The sequence below is a fragment of the Gambusia affinis genome, linkage group LG17 (genome assembly GCF_019740435.1).
Source record: "Gambusia affinis linkage group LG17, SWU_Gaff_1.0, whole genome shotgun sequence".
NCBI lineage: Eukaryota > Metazoa > Chordata > Actinopteri > Cyprinodontiformes > Poeciliidae > Gambusia > Gambusia affinis.
In genome coordinates, this window is record NC_057884.1 from 23,448,232 (window position 1) to 23,470,740 (window position 22,509).

A 22,509-nucleotide genomic window follows, 5' to 3' on the forward strand; every position below is an offset into this window, starting at 1 on the left:
TAAAGTGCTGTGATTTTCAGGTCTCCATTTAATTTCAAAATAAGAGCATGAAAAACTCAAGCAGAAATAGAAACTTTTCAAATATTTTACAAAAATGTAAATTATGTTAGAATTTATATGGAAATGAAAAATGAGCTTAAAAGTTCAGTTCAAAGTTAGCTAAAATGCTACACACTGCTTTAGCATCCCCACTACTGGATTTATGTCTATAAGTTTCCTTTTGTCAGCGCCTGAATGGACTGGAACAAACCCAAACACTCTTCATAATTAAAACCAGTTGGTCGTCATGTCTTCTGCAGAAGAACCTGTTTTCTGTCCCGCTAATAGGAGGAAGGTTTCTCTCCAGTGGAATCCAGAAACCAATCTGAAACTTCATATTCTGCTCTAAACCTGAAGCAGGTTGTCATGTTTTTCCTGCATCTTTACAGTGGAGGAAAACGCAGGTTAATGGATCAGTGAAGACAATGTTTTCCTTACACTCTGTTGAAGTAGAACAGGCGTAAATCTTTTGGTTCTGATAGGTTCTGGAAGGGTCTCGGCCCATCTGCAGACATAAAGTCTCCATGTTGTTCTCGAGGCGCGGCGTGAAGCCTGAAAGGAAAAAAAGAAAATATTATTTACACATTTTATTAAAAACAGTATCTGCTTCTTTTTCTCTTTTTATTCCTGCATTGGAAACAAAAAGTCCTCGGATATTTTTCATAATTCACTGATAGTTTCATTTCTGACGTTTTGTGTGGAAATGTGGGCTAAAAGTTATAAACATCAATAGATTCATTTTTATTAAAGAGAGCAAAGAGATACAGAAATCACACAAACCCAACATTTGATCAGTTAAACTTATTGAACCTGACTGAGTAAAATATTTTAAGATCTATGCACAGAGCACATACACCAGCAAACTATATTCAAAACAAATTTGGAAAGATAAAGAAAATACCACGCAAGAGGAATAGGGCGAAAAAAATCCAAGTTCTTAGAAATAATTTGATGAACTCTGAATTTTGAGGAAAAAAGTTAAAATTCAGAGAAATCATTAAGAAATCTGAGGAGGAAAAACTCAAGAGTTCTGAGAAACTAATTCTGGGGAAAAAAATCTAAATTCAGAGACTAAAGTCAGAATTGTCAGAAACATTTCAGAACCCAAGAAAAACTCAGAATTCTGTAAAAAAAAAATTGAGTTCTGAATTTAAATCTCTATCTGGATTAAAAAATGTTGAAAATCACTGAATCATGTTTTGTTCTGTACTTTGTGTGTTTGAAATATTTCTATAAGCTCAGAATTCTTCCTGCTTCTTTCATTGACGGTTTCTTTTTACTTGAACTCCTGTTATCTACAACAGAGGGAATGAAATAACAGACAAAATGGCGGTGAGCGCTGAGCGCCTCCCTTTGGCCAGCAGCGTTTTCCTGGAAGTCCCTTTCAGACTCACTGCAGGAGGAGTTTGCTCCTCCGCTGTCGTGGAATAATCTGTTTGTTCTCGCCGTACTGAGAAACGCGCTCACACAGAAACAGGCGTGCGGCTCAGGTTTTACTGCCTGCACAAATTAAGAGCATGTGTGCCTGGAGCCGCTCTCTGTGGAGCAGCTACAGGCTGCCGGCCCAGTAAACACCACATCTGGTGGAAAACACAGAAATCACCACTTCCTGCTGTCTGTTTCGCCAAAGTCAAACATTCATCTTTACTAAATGCAGTTCGTTCCATGTAATCCTGACAAATTCAGTTGTTTTGTGCTCTGAGCTAAAAAGATTTTAGAATAACAAGCAAAGACCTTTGTTTGAATAAAAGTTATTTAACTGCTGGTTGAAGGAGCCAAACAAAATAATTCAGTCAAAATATTTTTTCATCTTAAATTCAAAATTATTCAGAGTTACTATAGATGGAGAAAATTGTTGCATTAACATATTATTTTGTACAGTTTTGGGTTCATTACTCCCAAATGCTGTCTATCAACCTCATGTACTCGCTGCTAAATGTGCTGCTGGTGGAGAAACAATTACAGAAAAACTGTTTACTTGTCATCATTAGTGGCTATGCTAATTTATAACAAGCTAAGTGCAGTGCAGCAGAGAGAAAAGAGGATGATTGGCAGCGCTAAGTCCCGCCTCCTGGCTCTGATTGGTTGATTCTAGTTAACGCTGGGAGAAAACAGAGGACTTACATTGGATGGTTTATAAAAAATGAAATAAGAGAGATAGGATTAAATCTTAGTTTAATTAGTCCTGTGATTGTTATTCCTGTTATTCCACCATGGATAATTGGACAGGCTGAAGTTGATTTAAGCTTACTGGAAAAAGGAAAAAAATTAGAAAAGAAAGAGGTGGAAAGTTATATTGGAAATGAATATGCGGAATATATACAAATATATACAGATGCCTCTAAAATGTCAAATAATAATATAGGAATAGCTTTTATAATTCCGGAATTAGATATTTTGAGAAATAAAAGAATAACAGACAAATTGACAGTATATACAGGTGAACTAATGGCTATTTTAATGGCTCTAGAATGGGTTGAGGAAACAAGAGAGAGAGCGGTTGTAATCTGTTCAGATTCAAGTAGTGCATTAGTAAGTATTGTAGAACAAAATTCAGAATCAAGGCAAGATATTATAGTTGATATTAATCAGTTAATGTTTAGGATTAAAAGTTATGGATCTCTGGTCAAATTAGTTTGGGTTCCTGCTCATATTGGAGTAATAGGAAATGAGTTGGCAGATAGTTTTGCTAAGAATGCAGCAAAAAAGTGTATTGTTGATTTAAATATTAAAATGAGTAAAAATGAGGTTAAAAATATTAGTAAAATGTATATTAAGAATAAATGGCAGGAACAGTGGGATAAAGGAAGCAATGCCAGATTTTATTATAGCATCCAAAGAAAAGTTGGAGAATTTAGGAAATGTAACAGGAATAAAAAAGAAGAAGATATTATATCTAGATTAAGGTTTGGACATACAGGTTTAAACAGTACTCTTAAAATAATTAATAAACATGATACAGGTTTCTGTAGTTATTGTGGGAAATTAGAAACAATACAACATTTTTTTTTAGAATGTAGTAAGTATGTTCGAGAAAGGGAGGAGTTAATTAGAAATTTAAATAGGAATAAAAATAAATTAGATATTAGAAGTTTGCTTCAAAGATCATCGGGGGATGTAGTTTTTAATAGTATTTTTAATTTTCTAAGAAGAACAGGTATTATGGGAAGATTATAGTGATTTTACATCTGATCCATACTCCAGTCTAGAAGGTGGCGGTAATGCACCTAAAAGTTGTTTGCCAACCGCCATAAAAAAAAACAAGAAGAAGAAGAAGAGGACTTACATTTTTACAGATTATACTGTCAACATAGTGGCAGCTTCAACAAATATGCAAAAAATATTTTTATAAAAGTTACACACTGCAGCTTTACGGTCATTTTTTACTTTGTTTCATTTTAATGTTACATGTTTTGCTGAGAAGGTAAGAAAATCAAGAATTTCGATAATTTTGGCCAACGTGACAAAAACTATGGACGCCCGCAGCTTAAAGCAGAGGAACAACTGCAGCATTCCTCACTCTGGTTGTGAAAACAGAGAAAACCACCTGCAGGCCATCAGCAGCTCAACAGCTCACAAGTCCAGACTGGCTGAGCTCCTGCGACAATAATGATGATGATGGTGATGTATGCTGTACTTTTGGCCCACTTCAGAGAACAAGAGTAAGGGGTTAAAAATAACCTGTTTACCAGATAACCGGCTCCTCCTCTTGGAGCTTCGTCAGGATTAGGAGAAAAATGTGACACCCAGCTATGTGGTCAAAAAACTCAGTGGGGGAGGAGAGCAGAAAAATGTGACACCCAGCTATGTGGTCAAAAAACTCAGTGGGGGAGGAGAGAACATGAGGGTTGGACCGGGTCGACCTACTAACCTGCTACTGCAGGATCCACCAGCTGAAATTTAACACCGTTAAAGTTGGCCTTTGAGTGTGACTACTTTTTTTTGTCATTAAGACTTTTTTAAAGTATATTAGCAACTAGCCAGAGGCAGCCTCAAACGGCCGGAGTCACAGACGAGTGCAACTGAAACTTTAGCCAGACAGAAAATCCCCACGAAAAAACAAACATAGAATATATAGGATTATAAATATTATTGTCGAAACATAATTTAAGAAAAGGGATTAACATATTAAAAGCCAACTTACTATTATTTCTTCATTAAAAACGTTTTGTATATTAGCAGCAAGCTAGCTGTAGCCTCAACCCTCTGGAGTTACAGAACGTAAAGATGTGCCGAGTTCGACTCAAACTTTCGCCTGACAGAAAATCCCCGCGAGAAAAAAATCCCCAAAGAATATATATTAAATAGTCTTTTCCTAACAGAATTTAAGAAATTGACTTAATTTAAAGGAGTGTTAGTTTTTTTATGAAGTGAGACTACTAAAGTAGGATGTGTTCATTTCAGGATGCGCGCCGCGGACACCCTGACTCCCCCCCCGCCTCTCAGTAACGTCAACTTGAGCGTATCTGTGTTTGCTCAGCGGCTGCCAGGCACAGTTCAACCCGCTTAAGGTAAACACCACGGAGCGGCACGTCCCCTGCTCCTTTCGCCGGGATTATCTCCCGGATGCGAACGTCACCTCACACCGTGTTCCCCCCCACACTCACAAAGCTGATGGCAGAGCCGTCACCAGATCTGCAGTAAACATGTTTACGCCTTGATTTATCCCCCCAACTCTGCCAGCAATCTATTTCAGGGCGCAGCACAACATCCTGCATGTATTTCCATAAATCCAGATGAGCTTCCTGTCCACTGAGGCGCAGGAAACATTCTCTGGCGGACAAAATCATTCATTAATTATCAGGCAGGACGCGGCGTACTGGCCGGCCGCTCTGTGTTAATTAGCAGGACCTTTGGACCTATTAAGGCCCGTGGGAAGCCGCCATTATGCTTTCTACCAGGCCAAGAGGTTATTCAAAGCAAACGTTCAGCCGTCAGTCAGTGTGCTCCAGCAGGGTTGCCAGGTTGGACGGGTCTCTACCCAAGTTTGAAGTTGTTTACTGTCAAAATTGGATCTGGTTCTGGTCAGAATACCAACAATGTTTTAAATCAGTGGAGCCCAAAGTGGGTCCGCATCCTGGATGATTTAGTTCTCTCCCTGGTTTAACGCACCTGGATCAAATGATGGCTCGTTAGAGGCCTAGGAAGAAAAGGTTGTTTGTACCACCAGAACTAAACCACGCAGGATGCCGGGCCTCCAGGACCGACTTTGGGCTCCACTGTTTTAAATTGTCACAAGTTTATAAATGCAGTCGGTGACCTAAACCATAAATAATTATTTTTTATATCCGAGTATTAGAGTCACTCAAACAAATTAACAAAAAATAGAATCATAAGAAAAAAAAGTTGTATGAGATTAAATCAAAAGAATAAAATCGTATTATTATTGGAATAAACTCACATGATAATAGAGTTTAAGTAATACAAGAATAAAGTCAAAATAAAGTCATAAAATACCAAAATAATACGAGATGACTTAATTCTCGTCTTATTTTGACATTATTTTGGTAATTTTATGACCTTATTCTTGTAAATGTACTTTTTATTTATTATTTTCAGTAGCTCTAATACTCCAACATAAATATAAACCCAGTGCTGTTGGTGTGAGTTTCCTTACAGGCTGAGATTTGTATGGTTTTCTGTTGGGTTTGGTCTGGAAACTGTGGGGACGATGTGGGGACCCTGTGTGGCTCTCCAGGGAGAAAACTTGAATCTGCTTCCTGCACCGGATCGACTCAGCAGAACGAACCTCATAAAAAAACGGAAATCCTTCTGTTTTTCCTCGCAGCCTGGACTTTTCTGTCACTTTTCCCTCCATTTCCAATCAATCCTGCTGATGTTTGTCCCCAAAGAGAGTCAAATTGAACCCGTTGAGTTGCAGCTATAATGAGGTGAAAGTGTCAGGCAGGAAGCCATGAAGGGACAACAAAACGCTAACAAAACGGGACTGTGGAAATGAAAACAGCAGGACCAGACGGGCCCACAAGTCCAAACAAAGTCTGAATCAAAGCGCCTGGCTGGGAAAACTCGGTCCGGTTGATTCGTAGAAGCAGAACCTCAGAGGGCTTCGACATGGCTGGAAAAGTGGAGCTATTTTAGTCGACTCATTACTTAAAAATGTCCTGCAGTGAACTCTGCAGCTGGGAAAACTGGAATCTAACTCACTTCTTATATTTTTATTCATTTCTTTCCTGTTTTTAATTTCATTTTGTAGCTTTAATGTATCTGAGCTTTTAGTTTATTTTCATATTTTTGGCTTGGAAGGCTGGAAAGAGCTAAAATTAAAACAAAAAGTCTTTTTTTCAATACATAGCTTTTAAAACTGTTGAAAAGGCAAACCCAAACTAAATCAGCTATTTAATTATTATTATTTAAGGGAAGCTAAGTGAGCTAAATGTTTTTAAAGTTAGCAGAAACGCTAACGTGCTAATCATCTAACTTATTGAATATTTCCTAGTAGTTGATAACCAAAAGTCCAACATATATGTTTAGTTTTATTCAACTGAAAATTTAGAAAACAACCAAGAGGATTCTTTAAGCGTGTTAGCGATAACGTTGAAAACATTTAGCGCACTTAGCTTATGCTGACTTGATTTTTTTCTGTGAATTCTAAACAATGGATAACACTGTTAGCTAACACAGATGTCAAACTTTATTCAACTAAAAATTTACAAAACATCCAAGTAAATTAGCATCTCAGAATGTAATTTAGGGGAAGCTAGGCGTGCTAGATGTTTTCAAAGTTAGCATAACACGTAAACGTCTAACTAATTTAGCAGTTAATAACCAAAACTTCAACATTTGTGAGCTTTTATTCAACTGAAAGTTTACAAAATAGCCAATTAGCATCTCAGAATCAATCAATCAAACTTTATTTGTATAGCACATTTCAGCAGCAAGGCATTTCAAAGTGCTTTACATCAAATGTAATTTAGGGGAAGCTAAGCATGCTAACAGTTTTCAAAGTTAGCAAATGCTTTAAATAAAAGGTTAGCTATGCTGTTAGCGAGTTAGCGGAAGTGTGCCCACCACTGTCCGCTGATGATTTGGATTTATGTTCCACAGAAAAATGTGTGAATACTGAACATTTTAGTTGGGTCAGCTGTCCAACAGGTCTGAATCAGCCGTTCATCAAACAGGTCTGACTTTTTTTAAATGACTCCTGTTTGCTTCTACAACCAACAATCTTCTGGATCTCGTTTTGCTGTCGTAGAAAAGTCATTCCAGTTTCAACCAAAAGTTATAAAACATAAAAACCAAACCCAGCAGGAGAGCGCTGCACTGTTACACAACCAAACCCGGCTCCAGATGTCCAACCCGGCCGTAAACACTCACTGCAGACCTCAGCTGAAATGTGAGTCATGTGTGAAGAGTCTTTCTGCTGCTGCTTCTGGACCCAAACCGGGCCCTTCGCACTGAACAGCTTCCCATTGTTTTCCCGCTTCAGAATTCCTGGTAAACCACTTCACCAGAAACCCGCTGGCTCTCTCTGCGGAGGCCGTGCATGTTGTGAAACACGCATTGTGCTCCAAGGCTGCACAGTTTTTACTGCCTTAAAGAGATGATTTGTTCTGAAAACCCACCGAGGCACAAACTAACCAGAGCCTCCAGAGGAGAGGAAACCGTTTGGACCTGAAACACGGAAGCCGTACCTGCGTCAGGCTCCGACCGGAGGCCGAAGACGTGGAGGAAGAGGAGAAGCAGCGCGAGCGCCGCAGACGTCATGTTGAGCTGCGAAGGAAACAGCAACACAAAGTTAGTTGGTTCCACCCAGAAAACCCACAGAGATCCAACCGTGAAGAAACATCACGCTCCCACCGAGCTTTCTGCACATGAATAACGTTAAAATTCCTCCCTGAGCCTCGTTTAATCAATCCCCGATGTGTTCGGGGGATTTCAGGATTTATTTGCAACATTCTGAAACAGAGTTTAGCATGTTGGTGGATTTTCCTCCTTAATAAGCAGAACCTTCAACAGGCTTTCAGATTAAAACACTGCAAACTATCAGATACGGAGGTGGGAGCATCATGCTGGGGGACAGAGACTAAAGTTTGAGACGATATGAAGTAGGTAAAAAATATTCAACCATTTCTGATGTTTTGCCATTTTATTGTTTTTACAATTCAATCATAATTAACTAAATGTGTTTTTTTTTCTCTAATGTCAAAATAAAAACTGATTTCTGCAGAATAATCACAATTAAATAAAATATTTTATAGAAAACTAGTGAGTGCATAAATATTCTGTTAATTGTCATTATATTTTAGAAATAATTCTGCATTTAGACGTTAAAGTTGTTGTTTTTCTTGGCAAATTTTTTTGCCAAAAAATAAATGTTAAGTTTTGCATTTTATCCTCTTTAACAGAAAAACTTCCAGTTAATTTTCTATTAACTGGAAGATGAATGAATCAATTCTCATTTTGCTTTATATTTGCTGTAATTAGCAAAGTTCTATAAATTAATTAAAAGCAGAAAAGGTTTTTTTTGAGTGTAGATGTGATCATATCTACTAAGAAATCAGTGAGAATGTAAAAATCCTGCTTATTAAAAAAGACAAATAGTTTGTGACGTTGATGACAATCTTCATTAGAAAGAGTTTTCAGTTTTGCTGTAATTAAAAGTAAACAGTTTGTGTAGTTAGGGGCCGCATGAAATCAGTCTGGGGGACACAGTTGGCCCCTGCGCCGCACTTTGAACACCCCTGGCTCAGTGTAAATATTTATTTTTCTAGCAGCTTACATGCCTGCAGTCAAAACTATTGTAATGAAACAGTTTGTTGCTAATACGACTTTAAACAGAAGAGGTTTCACTTTTATTTCCAACAGACGTTTGGTCACAGCGAATTGAATACAAACCAGAAGCGACAGGAACGGCGAGCCGCACCCTACTGGCTACCTGCCCAGCAGCTTAATGCGTCAATTGGTTTCTTAGAAATAAGATCATCTAGTCTTTGAGTAAAGAAGACTATCACACGGGTTTTTATTCCTAGAAAGAAACATCTATCTGTCCTTCCAGGAAGACGCTGCTGAGTTCTGGTTGGGATTGGGTTGGCCCAGTCCAAACAGCTCAGGGTCACTCCACTCCCCAAAGGTTGTGAAATCCATCAGCGCTTGTTTCTGAGTTTTTTTTTCTTTTCTTTCCTTTTCTTGTTTTTCTGGAACATTTCTGAATGATTTTATCATGGAAAACAAAACGAGGTTCTGATTTCACCTCAACGTCAGGAATTAATTTCCTTACATTCACTTTAATGATCACATAACGAAGCTTTACCTTTATGAGCAACATGCTTGTTTCAGTCATATTGACTTATTTGGACGTTTTTTTTTCCCAGGGGAGAAATAATTAAAATTCATTTCAAACGTGGTTAGAACCAGACAGAACCATTTAAAGACAACCTGTGATGCAAAGTTCACATTTTGCACATTAATTTGGGTTTCTACTGATAAAAAAACTGTTTTTTGGCAGCAAGTTAATGTTTTCTTTTGTGTCTTGAATATGAGCCGTTCCAAAAACCTCTTGAATGTAACATTCCAGCCCGTTACCTAGCAACCCAAGCTGAACTCCAGCTCATTTATTCAGCTGGTTTGACTGCTGTATGCGCTGTACAACGGCTGCTGGAAAAGACAAGCGTTCTGTTGTTGACTTGCCATCCAGAAACCACTAGCTGCATTCTTCCTGGTTGTGCAGGAGGCTCTACTAACGCTTTTCAAAGATGTACAGTTGTATAGTTGTGCATCTGTTTGCAGCCATTTTCATGTGTGAGTGTAAACGTTAAGTTCATGACCGTGGCCAGCAGATTATTTACATTAAAACTGACTTGATGGCCTAAATGAGCTAAAATCTCATTATCTAAGAATGATTTAGTGCAAAAAATGTACTGAACATTTTTTGAATAGGCCATAGCCACATGCTAACCTTTTCAAAGCAAACACTTCCACTAATCTGCTAATAGCAATGCTAATTTTTTGTTTAGTGCTTTAGCATTTTAGCTAGCTTTGAGAGCGTGAAACAATGTGATGGTTTCGCATCGCCATGCCACACACTTCTTGATTGAAATTATTATTTTTAACCTTTATCTATTCATTTTGTAACTTATTTGTTTGATAAAATGTGATGTTTTTTGGGTGACTAACATTTTGGACGTTAGTTTACAGCTTCTTGGGTTTTTCTGCTCCTCCTGTTGTTCTGAGTATTAAACAGCTCAGTAGCTGTTTGGATTTGCATACCTTGCCTACGTTCCTGGAGGTTCATTTCCAGTTTGTTCATTACGTCAACCAGTTGGAAGCTCCCGTTTATCAATGTGCAGACTAAAGCACTGGCACGTTCATGTTCCCTTTTATCTCTCAAACCTCCTCCATGTAAGGAGTTCAGGGTCTGATAGCCTTCTTTCACAGAAACGCTTTATTTTCAGCTACAAGGCGCAAACTGAGCTGGGGAAAAACGTCAACATGATCTCAGTGGAGACTTTATTGCAAGTGCAAACAGCGTGGAGTCATAAGAAATATGTTTGGAAATGTTTTTGCAAGATTTCCAGAGCTTTGTCTGTAAAATGTTTAATTTTGAGCTACTTTTTAAAATCTAGATTTTTTTTCTGGTTAAATAAGGTCAAGTAATATAAATAACATCTAAACCAGACATAGATATGCCTTAATGTTGTCAAATTCAAAAAAATATTCCAGATTTTTCAATTGTTCAGATGGATGCATTTACCTGCATGTTTAATTTTGGTCGTCATATTTGATTTAAGATTGTTAAAGAATGAAATAAATGTGAGTTTGTGCTTCCATCTCTTGTTTTTAAGTTAATTCGTGTTTGTTAAACGTTTATTTTGTCCTGTAATTAAACAGGTAAAGCACAATTAAAACATAATATGTTGCAAATATTAAACTAAATAACTAAGAATAAAATTACTGATACTTGATAGAATGTTGCTTTCTAGTAAAATATCAATTCAAGAGATAAACTGTTGAAATGTAGAATAATAACCAGCCAGTACATTTAACCGTTAAATCTGCCCACTTTCAGTCTGTTTACACAGATTTAATCTCTGACTTTTTCCAATTTCAGCCTGATTTTTAGGAAATGTGAAAATTAGTCAGCATGAAGTTCCAGCAGAACAAGCAGAAACCGCGTTTAAGACGCTTAAAGATTGTTTTTAAGGAGCCCAGAGGAAGACCCTGGTGCTTACCTTGCGGACCAGCCCGCAGGGTTTTACACCAGAGAAGCCCCCCTGTTCACCCGCCGCTGAGGCTCCGCTGCTCCGCTCCCCGGTCCCGGAGCTCCCGGGGGTTTCCTCGATACACAAACCGACACAGCAGCGACCAAACACGGACTTGGACTCCCGAATCGATGCGCTGACAGCAGCTGAAGGCGGTTCACCCGGAGACAGCTGTCCTCCCGCTGGGTGACAGAGACTGTGTGTCGATCTGCGGCGCTGCAGGTGCGATAAATACAGAGTGGCGCCATCTGCTGGTGGAGTCTGGGTACCGCAGGGGAAACGCAAGACTACGGACAACATTGTAGAGAGAACGAAAAAAGGAGCAAATTGCTGCCAAAAACCCCAGAAATTTAGATATTAATCTCATACATTTTAAATTTATTAGAAAATTTGTGAGTTTGAAAAGTAATTGCTAGAAAAAAATTTGGAGACAAACCTCAAGTTTTCCAGAAAAAGCCTCTAAATTTCAAAAGTCAAAATTTTTTAACTTGTGGAAAAAAATAATTCTAGCAAATTTTAGAATTTTCAAACTCAAATTCAAAATTTCTGAGTTGTTAGGCAGAAATGTACTCTTTTCTCCCTCCCTGTCTACAATGGCCCTGCTAATTTGTTACATTTTTCTTTATGCCGTGAATTTCTTTTTTCCAATCTGGCAATAAAACCCACATGAGAGTTTAGGTACATTTGAAAGAAGAAAAAAACAACAACTAGTCAAAACATTTTGAAATTAAATGTAAAATCTTCATTTTGAATCAGGGAAAAAGGCAAAAAACAAAAAACACCTTTAATTCAGTTTGAGTAAAGATTTAATTTATTTTTATTTATTTTTTATTATTAATCCCAGCTGAAATTACTTTTTCACATGCATCCAGGTTGATTTGAATAGATCTGAGCCTTAATAAATAATATTTTTATTTTCTTCAAGCTAAGAAAGTTCTTAATCCAACCACTAGGTGGCGAGCTCATTAAGATTGTTTCTTACAGTTTATTCAATTATAAAACAAAGCAATAAAACTAATTGTCTCTTCTCTCAGTTGATTCCTTCGTGTATTTTATGATCAGAGCAAACTGAATAAATAACCTGCAGTTCTGGACATAAATTCCTCTAAACTAAAACCTCTAGTAGAGTAAATAAATCCAGATTATGAGTCATTTAAGAAGCAGGTCAGTTTGGACCTGATTGTTCTAAATGTTTCTTCACTGAGGAAATTCCTGAACTTGGGGGAGTGTTGAGAAATGCAGCTGCCAATAAATGGCCCTGAGCGTTACAGAGCTGAACCAGATAAGAAGGAGAAACTCTGACCAGAACAGCATGAAGGTAAAACCAGAAAATCCACCTTTTAAAATACGATCTACCACAAATAAGTCACATTTCAACTCAAATAAACCTTCCTGCTTTCTGTTTACAGTTGTATTTGGTTTCTACGTTAGCGCTGTCACTTACTCTGCTGTCTCCAGTTTGGTAAGAGTAACATGTTTTCTCGTTGTTTTAATAAATGCTGCATATTTTAGGGTTGTATTTATAAGTATATCTTCTTTTCTCAGCTGTCAGCAGAGAGTAAACTGCAGATGGGGATCTTATGGAGGCTGGTCTGAGTGCGACGGCTGCTCCCGTACAAAGGTAACAAACAACACTTTGACTCAGAGCATTTTACTTATTTATACATTTATTAAGTCTATATGAGAAAATAGGGTTTATGTAAGCAGTTTTAATTTTATTTCATCCATTTTACCTTACTATATTTATCTTATCTTCCCAGTTATTTATTTTCCTTTAGCTTATTACATCCTTTTTGAACTTAGCTTTGGTAGTTTATTATATTTTAGATTTCCAAATTTTATTTTTTAACATTTTATCTAAACTTAACCTAATTTATTTTATCCTAAGTTATTTTAGCTTTCCCTATCTAATCTTATTTTTGCTAACGTTGGTATATTTTTACTTTAGGTGTTAGCTTAGTAAGTTAGCATGTCTAAGATTGTCAAAGCCAATTTTATTGGATCTTGATTTAATTCTCTTTAGCTTAGCAAAGGTTTTATTAATGTTCAAGATGTAAACATCAATACAGAAACCATGAAACGTATTTTTATTTTATTTTAGCTTAATTTATTTTATCTTTGATATTATGTAGACGGTAGATTTTTTGTTTTTCATTTTTTTACATCTCTGTGATTATAAATCACGTTGGTTGTGTAATCTTTTGAACATATTTTACCAGAAACAGCTCAGTTAAGAGGAACACCGCTGACATTTGGCACCGTTTTCAGGCCGCACTCTAAACCAAACAGGACAGAGTTCGAATGAAGCAACATTTTTCTCTACAGTCTGTAAATATTTCAGGGAGTTTGATATTTGTTTCTCCAATAAAGTGCAAGCAAGTTCAATTCATGTGAGACGGAGCTGTAATCAGTACAAAAAGGTTTTGTTGCCTTTATGAGACTCTTTCTTTATTAAATATTGTTACCTGGAACATGTAACCATTCAAATTCATATTTTGAATAGTTTTATATTTACATTTGGTTCTCAACTGTTTATAAAAACAGTCTGAGTGTTTAAAAACAAAACACCCCGCCGTCTTTTGTAATCATGCTTTTTGAAAACCTTCCGAATAACGTCACAAATCAGCAGGCATTGCCCCTCGCCTAGCAACCCCAGCTCGTTACCTAGCAACCCCCAGGAGCTCCACCCGTTACCTAGCAACGCCCAGGGGCTCCACGTAGGTAGAACTGACCAGACTAAAATCACATTATCTAAGAACGATTTTGTGAGGGAAAAATAAAGAAATGAAGATGTTTCAGTTAGTCTGTATGACAGGAGTGTTCAAACTTTTATCACATGGGAAAAAATAATCCATTCACAAATAAGAGAAGAAAAAAAAGACAAAAAAAAGATGAAAAAAGAAAAATACTGAGTTTTTTACCTTCTCAACAGATAAGTTATAATACTTTAATTAAATGAGTAAAATAGTCTTTTTTAGTTTGGACAGGCTGCGTAATTTATTATTATTACTTCAATAATCAACAAAAGGAAGAAGTCTTTGAACTTTGAACATTCAAAGTTGTTTTCCAGAAACTTGTTCAAAAGGTAAAATACGTCACCTTTAGTTCAGTGATTCTCTGTATTAAATATCTTTACTGTGTTTTCCAGGTGCGGACTCGTCATGTGGAGGTGTTCGCTCAGTTTGGAGGGGCGCCATGTTCAGGAGAAGCCACCGAAACGCAGACATGCGTCCCACAGAAAACGTGTCCCCTGGAAACGGGGTGTGGCAGCAGGTTCCGCTGCACCACTGGTACGTCAAGATCCAAAGTCAAGTATCTAACGTATCGATCAAAGTTATTATAGATAACTAAAACTAACAAAATAACAAAAACTGTAACTGAGAAAACATTTTTGTTGACTGGATTAAATAAAAACTGTAACTAAATAAAACTAAACAATATTTAGCTAATAAAAACTGGAAAACACACTCAAAAACTAAAACTAACAGAACTATATTAAACCAAAAAAAGAAACAATGAATTAAACCTGGTAAGGAGTTGATGTTGTAACTGTGATGCAGGTCAGTGCATCAGCCAATCTCTGGTTTGTAATGGAGACCATGACTGTGAGGACGGTCTGGACGAGCGAAGCTGTGGCCAAGACAACAGCCAATACTCGTGTGATCTTATCAAAACGCCTCCAAACGCCGAACTCACAGGCAAAGGGTGGGAGCCTCAGTGTTTCTGAATAAAGACTCAATGGTCAGAGATGATAATCTGTGAGGTCACTGAAAGCATTTCTTTCACAGATTCGACGTTCGGACGGGGAAGCTGAAAGCTGGTGTGATCAACACGTTTAGTTTCGGAGGACAGTGCCGGAAGGTTTTCAGCGGGAGCCATAAAGTGATGTACAGGCTGCCACAAAACATCCTCAGGTTCAACTTTGAAGTGAGTAACTGAAGAAACCGGTGGGAGTTGAATAGTTTGATCTGGTCCAAACTGGCAACAGAAATGCCAAAAGGTTACATCCAATCTGTGTGCCTAGAAAATCCAGCTTGTTTGGGGAGATGTGAATATGTAATCAAACCAAAAGGTTAACTCTGTCTCAGTTTGGTCGAAGTGAACTCTGGTGAGGTTCGTATGTATGTGAACGGCAAGTGGTCTCAGGTGTGACTACAACACAGGGCATTCTGGGTAAATACAACCAAAAAAAAATGTGCTAGTCCAGCGATAGCAGGAGAAATGACTCGTTGTGTTTTAGCAAAGGAGAAATTCTCCAACTGCTAAAATTTGACGTTTCTGTGTCACAATGAAGGAAGTTGCTCTCAGCGTGTGCAGAGTTTTTTTTTGTGTTGTTTCCTTCAGTAGTTCATGGTGCAGCGCCTCCACTGGCGAGGAGGGGAACAGGTTGCTCAAGGGGTTTGGTTGGTTTGACTCAGTATAGTGATGAAGTGAACAGAGAGCTGAAAATGTAACAAATGTTGGAGTTTTGGTCCCTAATCAACCCGAGTCTGCTGGGCTATCAGTGGTGAAAACATCTTTGATGGAGCTGAGAATAACCGTTTGTGCTGCAGGTCATTGTAGACAACGAGGAAAGTGACGAGTCCTATGAGAGCGCCTGGTCCTACGCCCAGCACATCCAGTCCAACGCCTGGTTCGGACATGACCGTCGGACGTTCCACAAAGAAGTCACAGACAATAAGGTGACCGATGACCAGACCTGCTTCAGCTGCATAGTGAACCCTTGAATCTTTGAGTTTGATCGTTTGTGTGTCCCATAAAATCCCTTCCCAATGTTTTCTGCTGTGTGTTTCAGGCTTACAGACTTCTAATCCTGAAGAACAGAGTGGAGTTGGCCCAGTTTCAGAACTCTGCGCCCCAGTATCTGACTCTCTCTGCAGATTTCTGGAAGGCCTTGTCCTTGCTACCGCTGACCTACGACTACTCCGCCTACCGCCAGGTGCTACAGACCTACGGCACACACTACATGTCTGAGGGGTCACTGGGCGGCGAATACCAAGGCTTGTTGGAGTTCGACTTTCAAGCCCACACATCCCACAGTAAGGACTTAATGAGTGAATATTGTTACAGAATAACAAATCTAAAAGGAGAACATGGACAATGCCAAGGTGTTTGACCCACTGTTCAAAACTCAAACACTCTAAAAGGATTAAGGTCACCAATTAACGGCATAGTCCAATAAATCACGACAAGATCTGGTTGTGGCTTAATCTATGACCATAATACCAAGAAAAGGTTAAGATTAATGCCAGACTTTCAAACCAACAGCCAATCTATTGTCTAGTTCCAGGGGACAAAAGTCTAACCTGAGCTGTCGAGAGGTGAGGTTCATACAAGTTCATATCAGAACTAAAGTGATTGCAGTTTCCCTTCACAGTTTATTATATAACATAATGTATGTTATATTTCTGTCCCTTTTTAAAGCTGTGAAAGACATTGAATACCAAAGATGTTGGAAAAAAGTGAAACGCTTCCTGTTCTTTAAGAAAACCAAAATCACCTGCGAAACATTACAGAAACATCTGGAATCCAAAGCTGGTGAGTCAAAGTCACACATATCCAAATATTTGAATCACAGTTCTCTCTGAACTGACATTATTTCCATTATCTGCAGGAAGCCAGTCAAAGAAGATGCCCATCAAGGTGAAGGTGTTTGGAGGAGATCCACAGTTCATAGGCGCTCTATCGGTTCTGGATCTACAGAAACCCGAAGCTAACGGAGAAATCTACAGTAACTGGGCCTCATCTGTCAAAGATTTTCCTGATGTCATAAACCAGAAGGTAAAAAGACAAAAGATCACATGTATTTAAGAGGCCAGTATTAAAAATATTAAATATGGAGTATTTTAGCACTAGGATTACTAAATAATCTGACAAAAAATAGGATTAGTAAAGTTTTAGACCACATTCCTTCAGAGGGAACAGGAAATGTTGTTTTGCTGAACTATCCTTCACTATTCATCACCCCAAAGTAAATGTATGAATATTTTGTTCGATACGGTGGCCCAGAAGAGTCAACAAAATACAAAAGCTCCAATAAAATAGCAAAAATCCACAAAACAGCAACAAAAACCAAAAGGCAACAACACAATAACAAAAAGCCACAAAAAGTCAGACGCTATGCTAACACACAATTTATGTTAGCAAGTTTGTCATAACTTCCGTTTTAGCATAAATGCTGTCATGGCTTTATGAATCCCAACAGATTTACACAAATACATTATTTTAATGTTCATCAGATCTTAAAGCTTTTTATTGTTGATAACCAGAAAACATAATTCACCAAAGAACAAAAATAACAATGTTGCACAGGCTAGCAAGTTTAACTAGAAAATTCCTGAAGAAATTTAACTGGGGCCTGCCAAAGTGTGCCCGTCGGTTTGGACCCAGCGTTCTGATGCTAAGAATTAGCATCGATGCTAAAGAAAGCTGCAATGTAATCAATAGGAGAATCACAAGAATGTTAAGTAAGCTGGACATGCAACATTCAGTATGATAAAGCAAGTGTATTAGCTAAATGAGCAAATAATGTAAGCATAAATACTTTCAGTAGCATGTGGGGTATCATTAGAATGTTTACTGTCATTTACTTACTCCATTAAGTATACTAAACATGGCTAATAAGTCTGAAAAATAGAAAATAGCTTATTTAAGCTGCTCTCCTTATGCATTGCTATGGGCAGGCCCCAATTAGCATGTGCTAATCCTTGCTAGCAAGCTCTAACTTATAATGTTACTAGCCGACCAACAAAATTATCCAATTTCTCCTCTAAATAGTAGCAACCAATTGTAATTCCCATTGATTGTCAACATAGTGAGTTTATCTCTTCCAGCTTCGTCCTCTGTATGAACTGGTGAAAGAGGTCGAGTGCGCCGGGTTGAAAAAGCTTTACCTGAAGCGGGCGACGGAGGAGTTCCTGTCCGAGGAGCATCCCTGCCGCTGCAGGCCGTGCCAGAATAACGGCCAGCCGCTGCTGACCGGCACCGAGTGCCGCTGCGTCTGCAGACCCGGAACATCAGGACCGGCCTGCGAGAGGGGAGCCGCGACCGGAGAACAGCCCGGTAACAACAACAACAAGCAGCGGCATGGCAACTGAGGAGACAGAGGGGCGGGGCTTCGGTTAAACTCGACATCTGATTGGCCACTCCAACCGGAGCGGCCAATTAGATTGTATTTTATCTAAATTAGATAAAAGGGGAGAGTACTTTCTGCAAAAGAGCTCAAACATTTTGAGATCAATGTCAGAATTTTCTAGAGAAAACAAGTACATTTGTGAGCTCCACAAGTCAAAACATTTGCAAGGAAAAAATGCAGAAAATGCAGATTAATTTTCTGTAAAAAATGGTAAATTTCTGTGTTTAAAAAGTTCTAAATATGCTAGAAAAAAGTTTTAGATTAGTCTGAGAAATTTTCTATAAAAAACCCCAAAGGAAATCTCTGAGCTCCAAAATGAAAAAATGTTCATTATTTACTACATTTTCACCTTTCATGTTTTTTTATGCTCAATTTGAAGCATAATAAAAGTTCCAGTAGAGAACAGGAAGTGAAAGTGATCCCTGGATCTGTTTCTCAGGAGTGATCCATGGCAGCTGGAGCTGTTGGTCCTCCTGGGGAGCCTGCTCTGAAGGTCAAAGGTCAAGAACCCGAAGCTGCAACAACCCTGCCCCTAGGGGAGGGGGCCGGAACTGCATAGGGGAGCAAAGTGAACAAAAACCCTGTGAAGAGCCAGATATACAATACTTACAGTAAGTTTTCTAGTTATAATAAAACCTTAATGCTATAAAGTCCCATTTTCACTCTTTATTGTATTTTTTTTCCTTTTTGCCCTCAGGATGATGGAGCCTCAATGCTTTGGGCTTTCTATAACTCCACCGAAAAGATGCGGACTTCCTCCAGTCCTGAATAATGGATTTGTTGAGGTGAATTTTTAATCTGAATTCCTGTTTTGTTCTTATGATTATTACAAGAATAAATTCAAAATAATACAAGACTACATGTGACTTTATTTTTGTATTATTTGGATTTTATTTTCATAATTACATTTTAAAAATCATTTTTCTTTCTTAGCATGGCCTTAATACTCTGTTGTAAATTCTTATTTGATAAGACAAAGATTTTAATTTTGTACCATATGGAACAAATTACTTATCGGACTTTCATACAATACAAAAATAATGAACTGGTAATGAATATAAAAGGAAATTGTAGATATTTTAGATTTTTTTTAGTCATTTCAGGCTATGAACAACCAATCTAAGCAGACAATTAAATTGATGTGAAATATGGTCATCAGGACAATAAATTATGATGTTAAGCTTCTTAAAATCAACCATGAATAATCAGAGGAGTAAGGGGTCGAGTAAGGTGCCTTGAGGAACACCACTATCAACTGGGAACAGTTTAAACACTTTTCTGTTCAAAGTTTACAGTTCTGGTAATGGTAATGTCGTGTTAAAAAGCGTTTGTTCATCCTCTGATAGTTTTTTTAATCTTTCTTTATTATAGGATGTTAAAGACTTTTACACAGTAGGAACCAGAGTGCAGTATTCCTGCATTGAGGATTTTTACCTCGTTGGAAACGCTGCAGCCACATGTGATGAAAACCAACAATGGAGCTCAGGAGAAATGGTTTGTAAAAGTAAGTATTAAAGTAAAGCCAAATTTAAACTCCACATAGTTTCATTAATGAAACTATCATTGTCAAATAGATGGAAATGTGGACATTTTTTAGAAATATTCAGGATTTGTTCCATGCTTATTGTGAATATTTTAGTTATTACATAGTTTCCACACTTATTACATCTTTAGTTTTTCATAGTTAAGTACGTAAATATTATTTAAAAGTAGAAATTATCATTTCTTCCAGGTTCCACTTGTAGATTTCCTGAGATCGGCGGTCTAGTTGAAGTCACGCCCATTAAAAGTGTCTACCAGATCGGAGACACCGTGTCCCTGTCGTGTCCCGCGGGAACAGAGCTGGACGGTCAGGTGTCAGAGGTCAGGTGCAGCTCCAGTCTGCAGTGGTCTCCGTCTCCTGATGATGTTCAGTGTCAAACAGGTGAATCTTCAGGAGCAGTTCACCTTTAAAACGAATGAATTTAATGCTGGTTTATTTTGACACAAAGTGATTTAAATTCCAAAGGTTTTGTCTAACATGGCCCAAATGCACCAAAATGTTAATGCAGGCAACTTCATTATTTACCAGAGTGTATTTGGACCACAGAAAGAAAAATAATTCAAATTCTAAGAATAAAGTCGAAATAACATTAGAAAAAAAAAGAAGAAGAAAGTCATAATATTTTAATAATGTTATTTTCTCATAATTTTGTCAATTTATTCTCTTATCAGTTCAACTTTTTTTCTTGTAATTTTATGATTTAATTTGTGGAATTTTATTACTTTATTTTTCTAAAAAGTCTTCTTGAAAAAAAAAGAAGAAATTTTCTCAGTTCAAAAATCCCAAATATTGGTAGAAAAAGAACACGGACATTTTGAAATCTGAACCTAAGAAAATGTTTTTAAAAAACACAAATAAAAAATAAGGACATTTCTGATCTGTAAAAGTAAAAAAATTAAATAAAATTGCCAGAAAAAATGCTGAAATTTTTAAAATACCAGAATTTTCTTGAGAAAAATGCAAATTCCTGAGTTTGAAAATGTGAAGATTGTTTAGTTTTGAAAGGAAGATTTCTTTTTTTTTTTTCAGAAAATTTCATAGATAAATAGAAACATATCTGAGTTGTTGGCAGAAATTTAAACCTCTTTTTTATATAATAAACCATCGTTAAGTTGTGTGATCCACTTAGTGTTGGTCTACCATATAAATGAGAAGAAATAACATTAGATTTTGTAATTTTTCTTTAAATTTGCCTTCTTGTTCCTGGGCAGTGCTCACCACTCCAGCGCCACCTGCTGGTCCGAACTGTAAACCCTGGGAGAAGATCGTAAAATCCGGCTGTGTCTGTAAAATGCCCGCTGAGTGCCTGTCAGTCTCTTCCTTCAGAACTAAAACCAAACTCAAATCCTGACCCAGTCAGGGCGTTGGGTTTAAAAATGTTCTGGTTCCAGATCGTCAGTGGAGTTCTGCTCCCGGGTCGGGCCGAGGAGTATCTGGTTGGGGGTCTGCCAGCTGGGGGCGCTGCGCTGTTTGGGGCGCAGCTTCACCCTGGCGGCCGATACGGACTGCAGCAAACCGGAGGAGGAAACGTTCACTTCCTGCAGCGACTGCAAACCGGGGACGACCTGCCGAGGTGAAACACCCGATTACTGAACATCCCGCTCAATAAAAACACGTAAAAACAGTAAATATGATCAGAACTGACGGACGGCTTCCAGCCCAAATCTCAACATCTGATGAAACTCACGTCAAAAGCGCCAGATATACATTATAGAGACAAACCAGATATTAAGAAAATATTAAAATAAATACAATTTAGAGAACAGAGTTATAACTCGAATTATTTTGACTTTATTCTCGTAATATTATGACTTTATTCAGGAAATATTAAAGTCATAATATTCCTGTAACATTAATTCTCGTATTAATAATTATTGACCTTATTATCGTATGACATCTGAAATTTTTGTTTTACAATTCTGCTATATAGTGACACTTTATTAACCATTTACTACTCGATGATGACGTCATGATCAGGAGAAATGAATACGTTTAGATTTTCTGCCGCACAATTCTAACTATTTTGAAAGAATTTCCCTCTGAATAATTGATAAAAACACCTCAAATGTTGTGAAAAACCTTTTTTTCTTTTTAAATTATTTTTCATGTAAAAGTGTTTAGTATGATTACCTTTTTAATCGTAGAATCCCAGCGGAAATGCGAATGTCTGAGTCCGTCGGAGTGCCCTGCAGGCTCCGCCCCCCTGTGCGTCACTTCCGGTGATGATGGCGGCGCTGCGAACATGACGGAGTGCGAGGTGGGATCCAGGAGGTGCGCAGGCGAAACCATCCGCCTGATCAGTCTGGAGCAATGTCCGCAGTAAACGGACAGTTTTCTGCATTTTAGTCTCTAAATATTTATTATTTTTGTAGCAGCTGAACTGTAAATTTATAGAACGTTCCAAATAAATTGATCAACTCCTTTGTTTTTGTACATCCATCCATAAGGGTGTTTGATAATGGATGGATGGATTGTTTTTGTTATAAAATGAATTAAAGTGTTTTCATTAAAAATTCCCTTGATTTATTTTTTATTCATTCATCCATTTTATTGACTTTTCCACAGGGATACAT

At 37.7% G+C, this 22,509-nt stretch overlaps 2 protein-coding genes across 8 annotated transcripts in view; both read left to right on the forward strand.

Annotated features, from left to right (window-relative positions):
• The window catches only part of LOC122846989 (NACHT, LRR and PYD domains-containing protein 12-like), a 626,610-nt gene that overhangs the window by 236,142 nt on the left and 367,959 nt on the right, over positions 1-22,509 (forward strand). The gene's annotated exons all lie outside the window — the stretch shown is intronic.
• Positions 12,470-22,451, forward strand: c7b (complement component 7b). Its single transcript, XM_044144338.1, has 18 exons — positions 12,470-12,576; positions 12,668-12,720; positions 12,804-12,879; positions 14,407-14,548; positions 14,819-14,963; positions 15,047-15,185; positions 15,812-15,940; positions 16,054-16,297; positions 16,683-16,796; positions 16,873-17,039; positions 18,092-18,320; positions 18,833-19,004; positions 19,091-19,178; positions 19,765-19,897; positions 20,126-20,317; positions 21,148-21,244; positions 21,328-21,509; positions 22,081-22,451. The coding sequence occupies exons 1-18, from the start codon at positions 12,511-12,513 to the stop codon at positions 22,257-22,259; spliced, it is 2,547 nt and encodes an 848-aa protein (XP_044000273.1). The 5' UTR covers positions 12,470-12,510; the 3' UTR covers positions 22,260-22,451.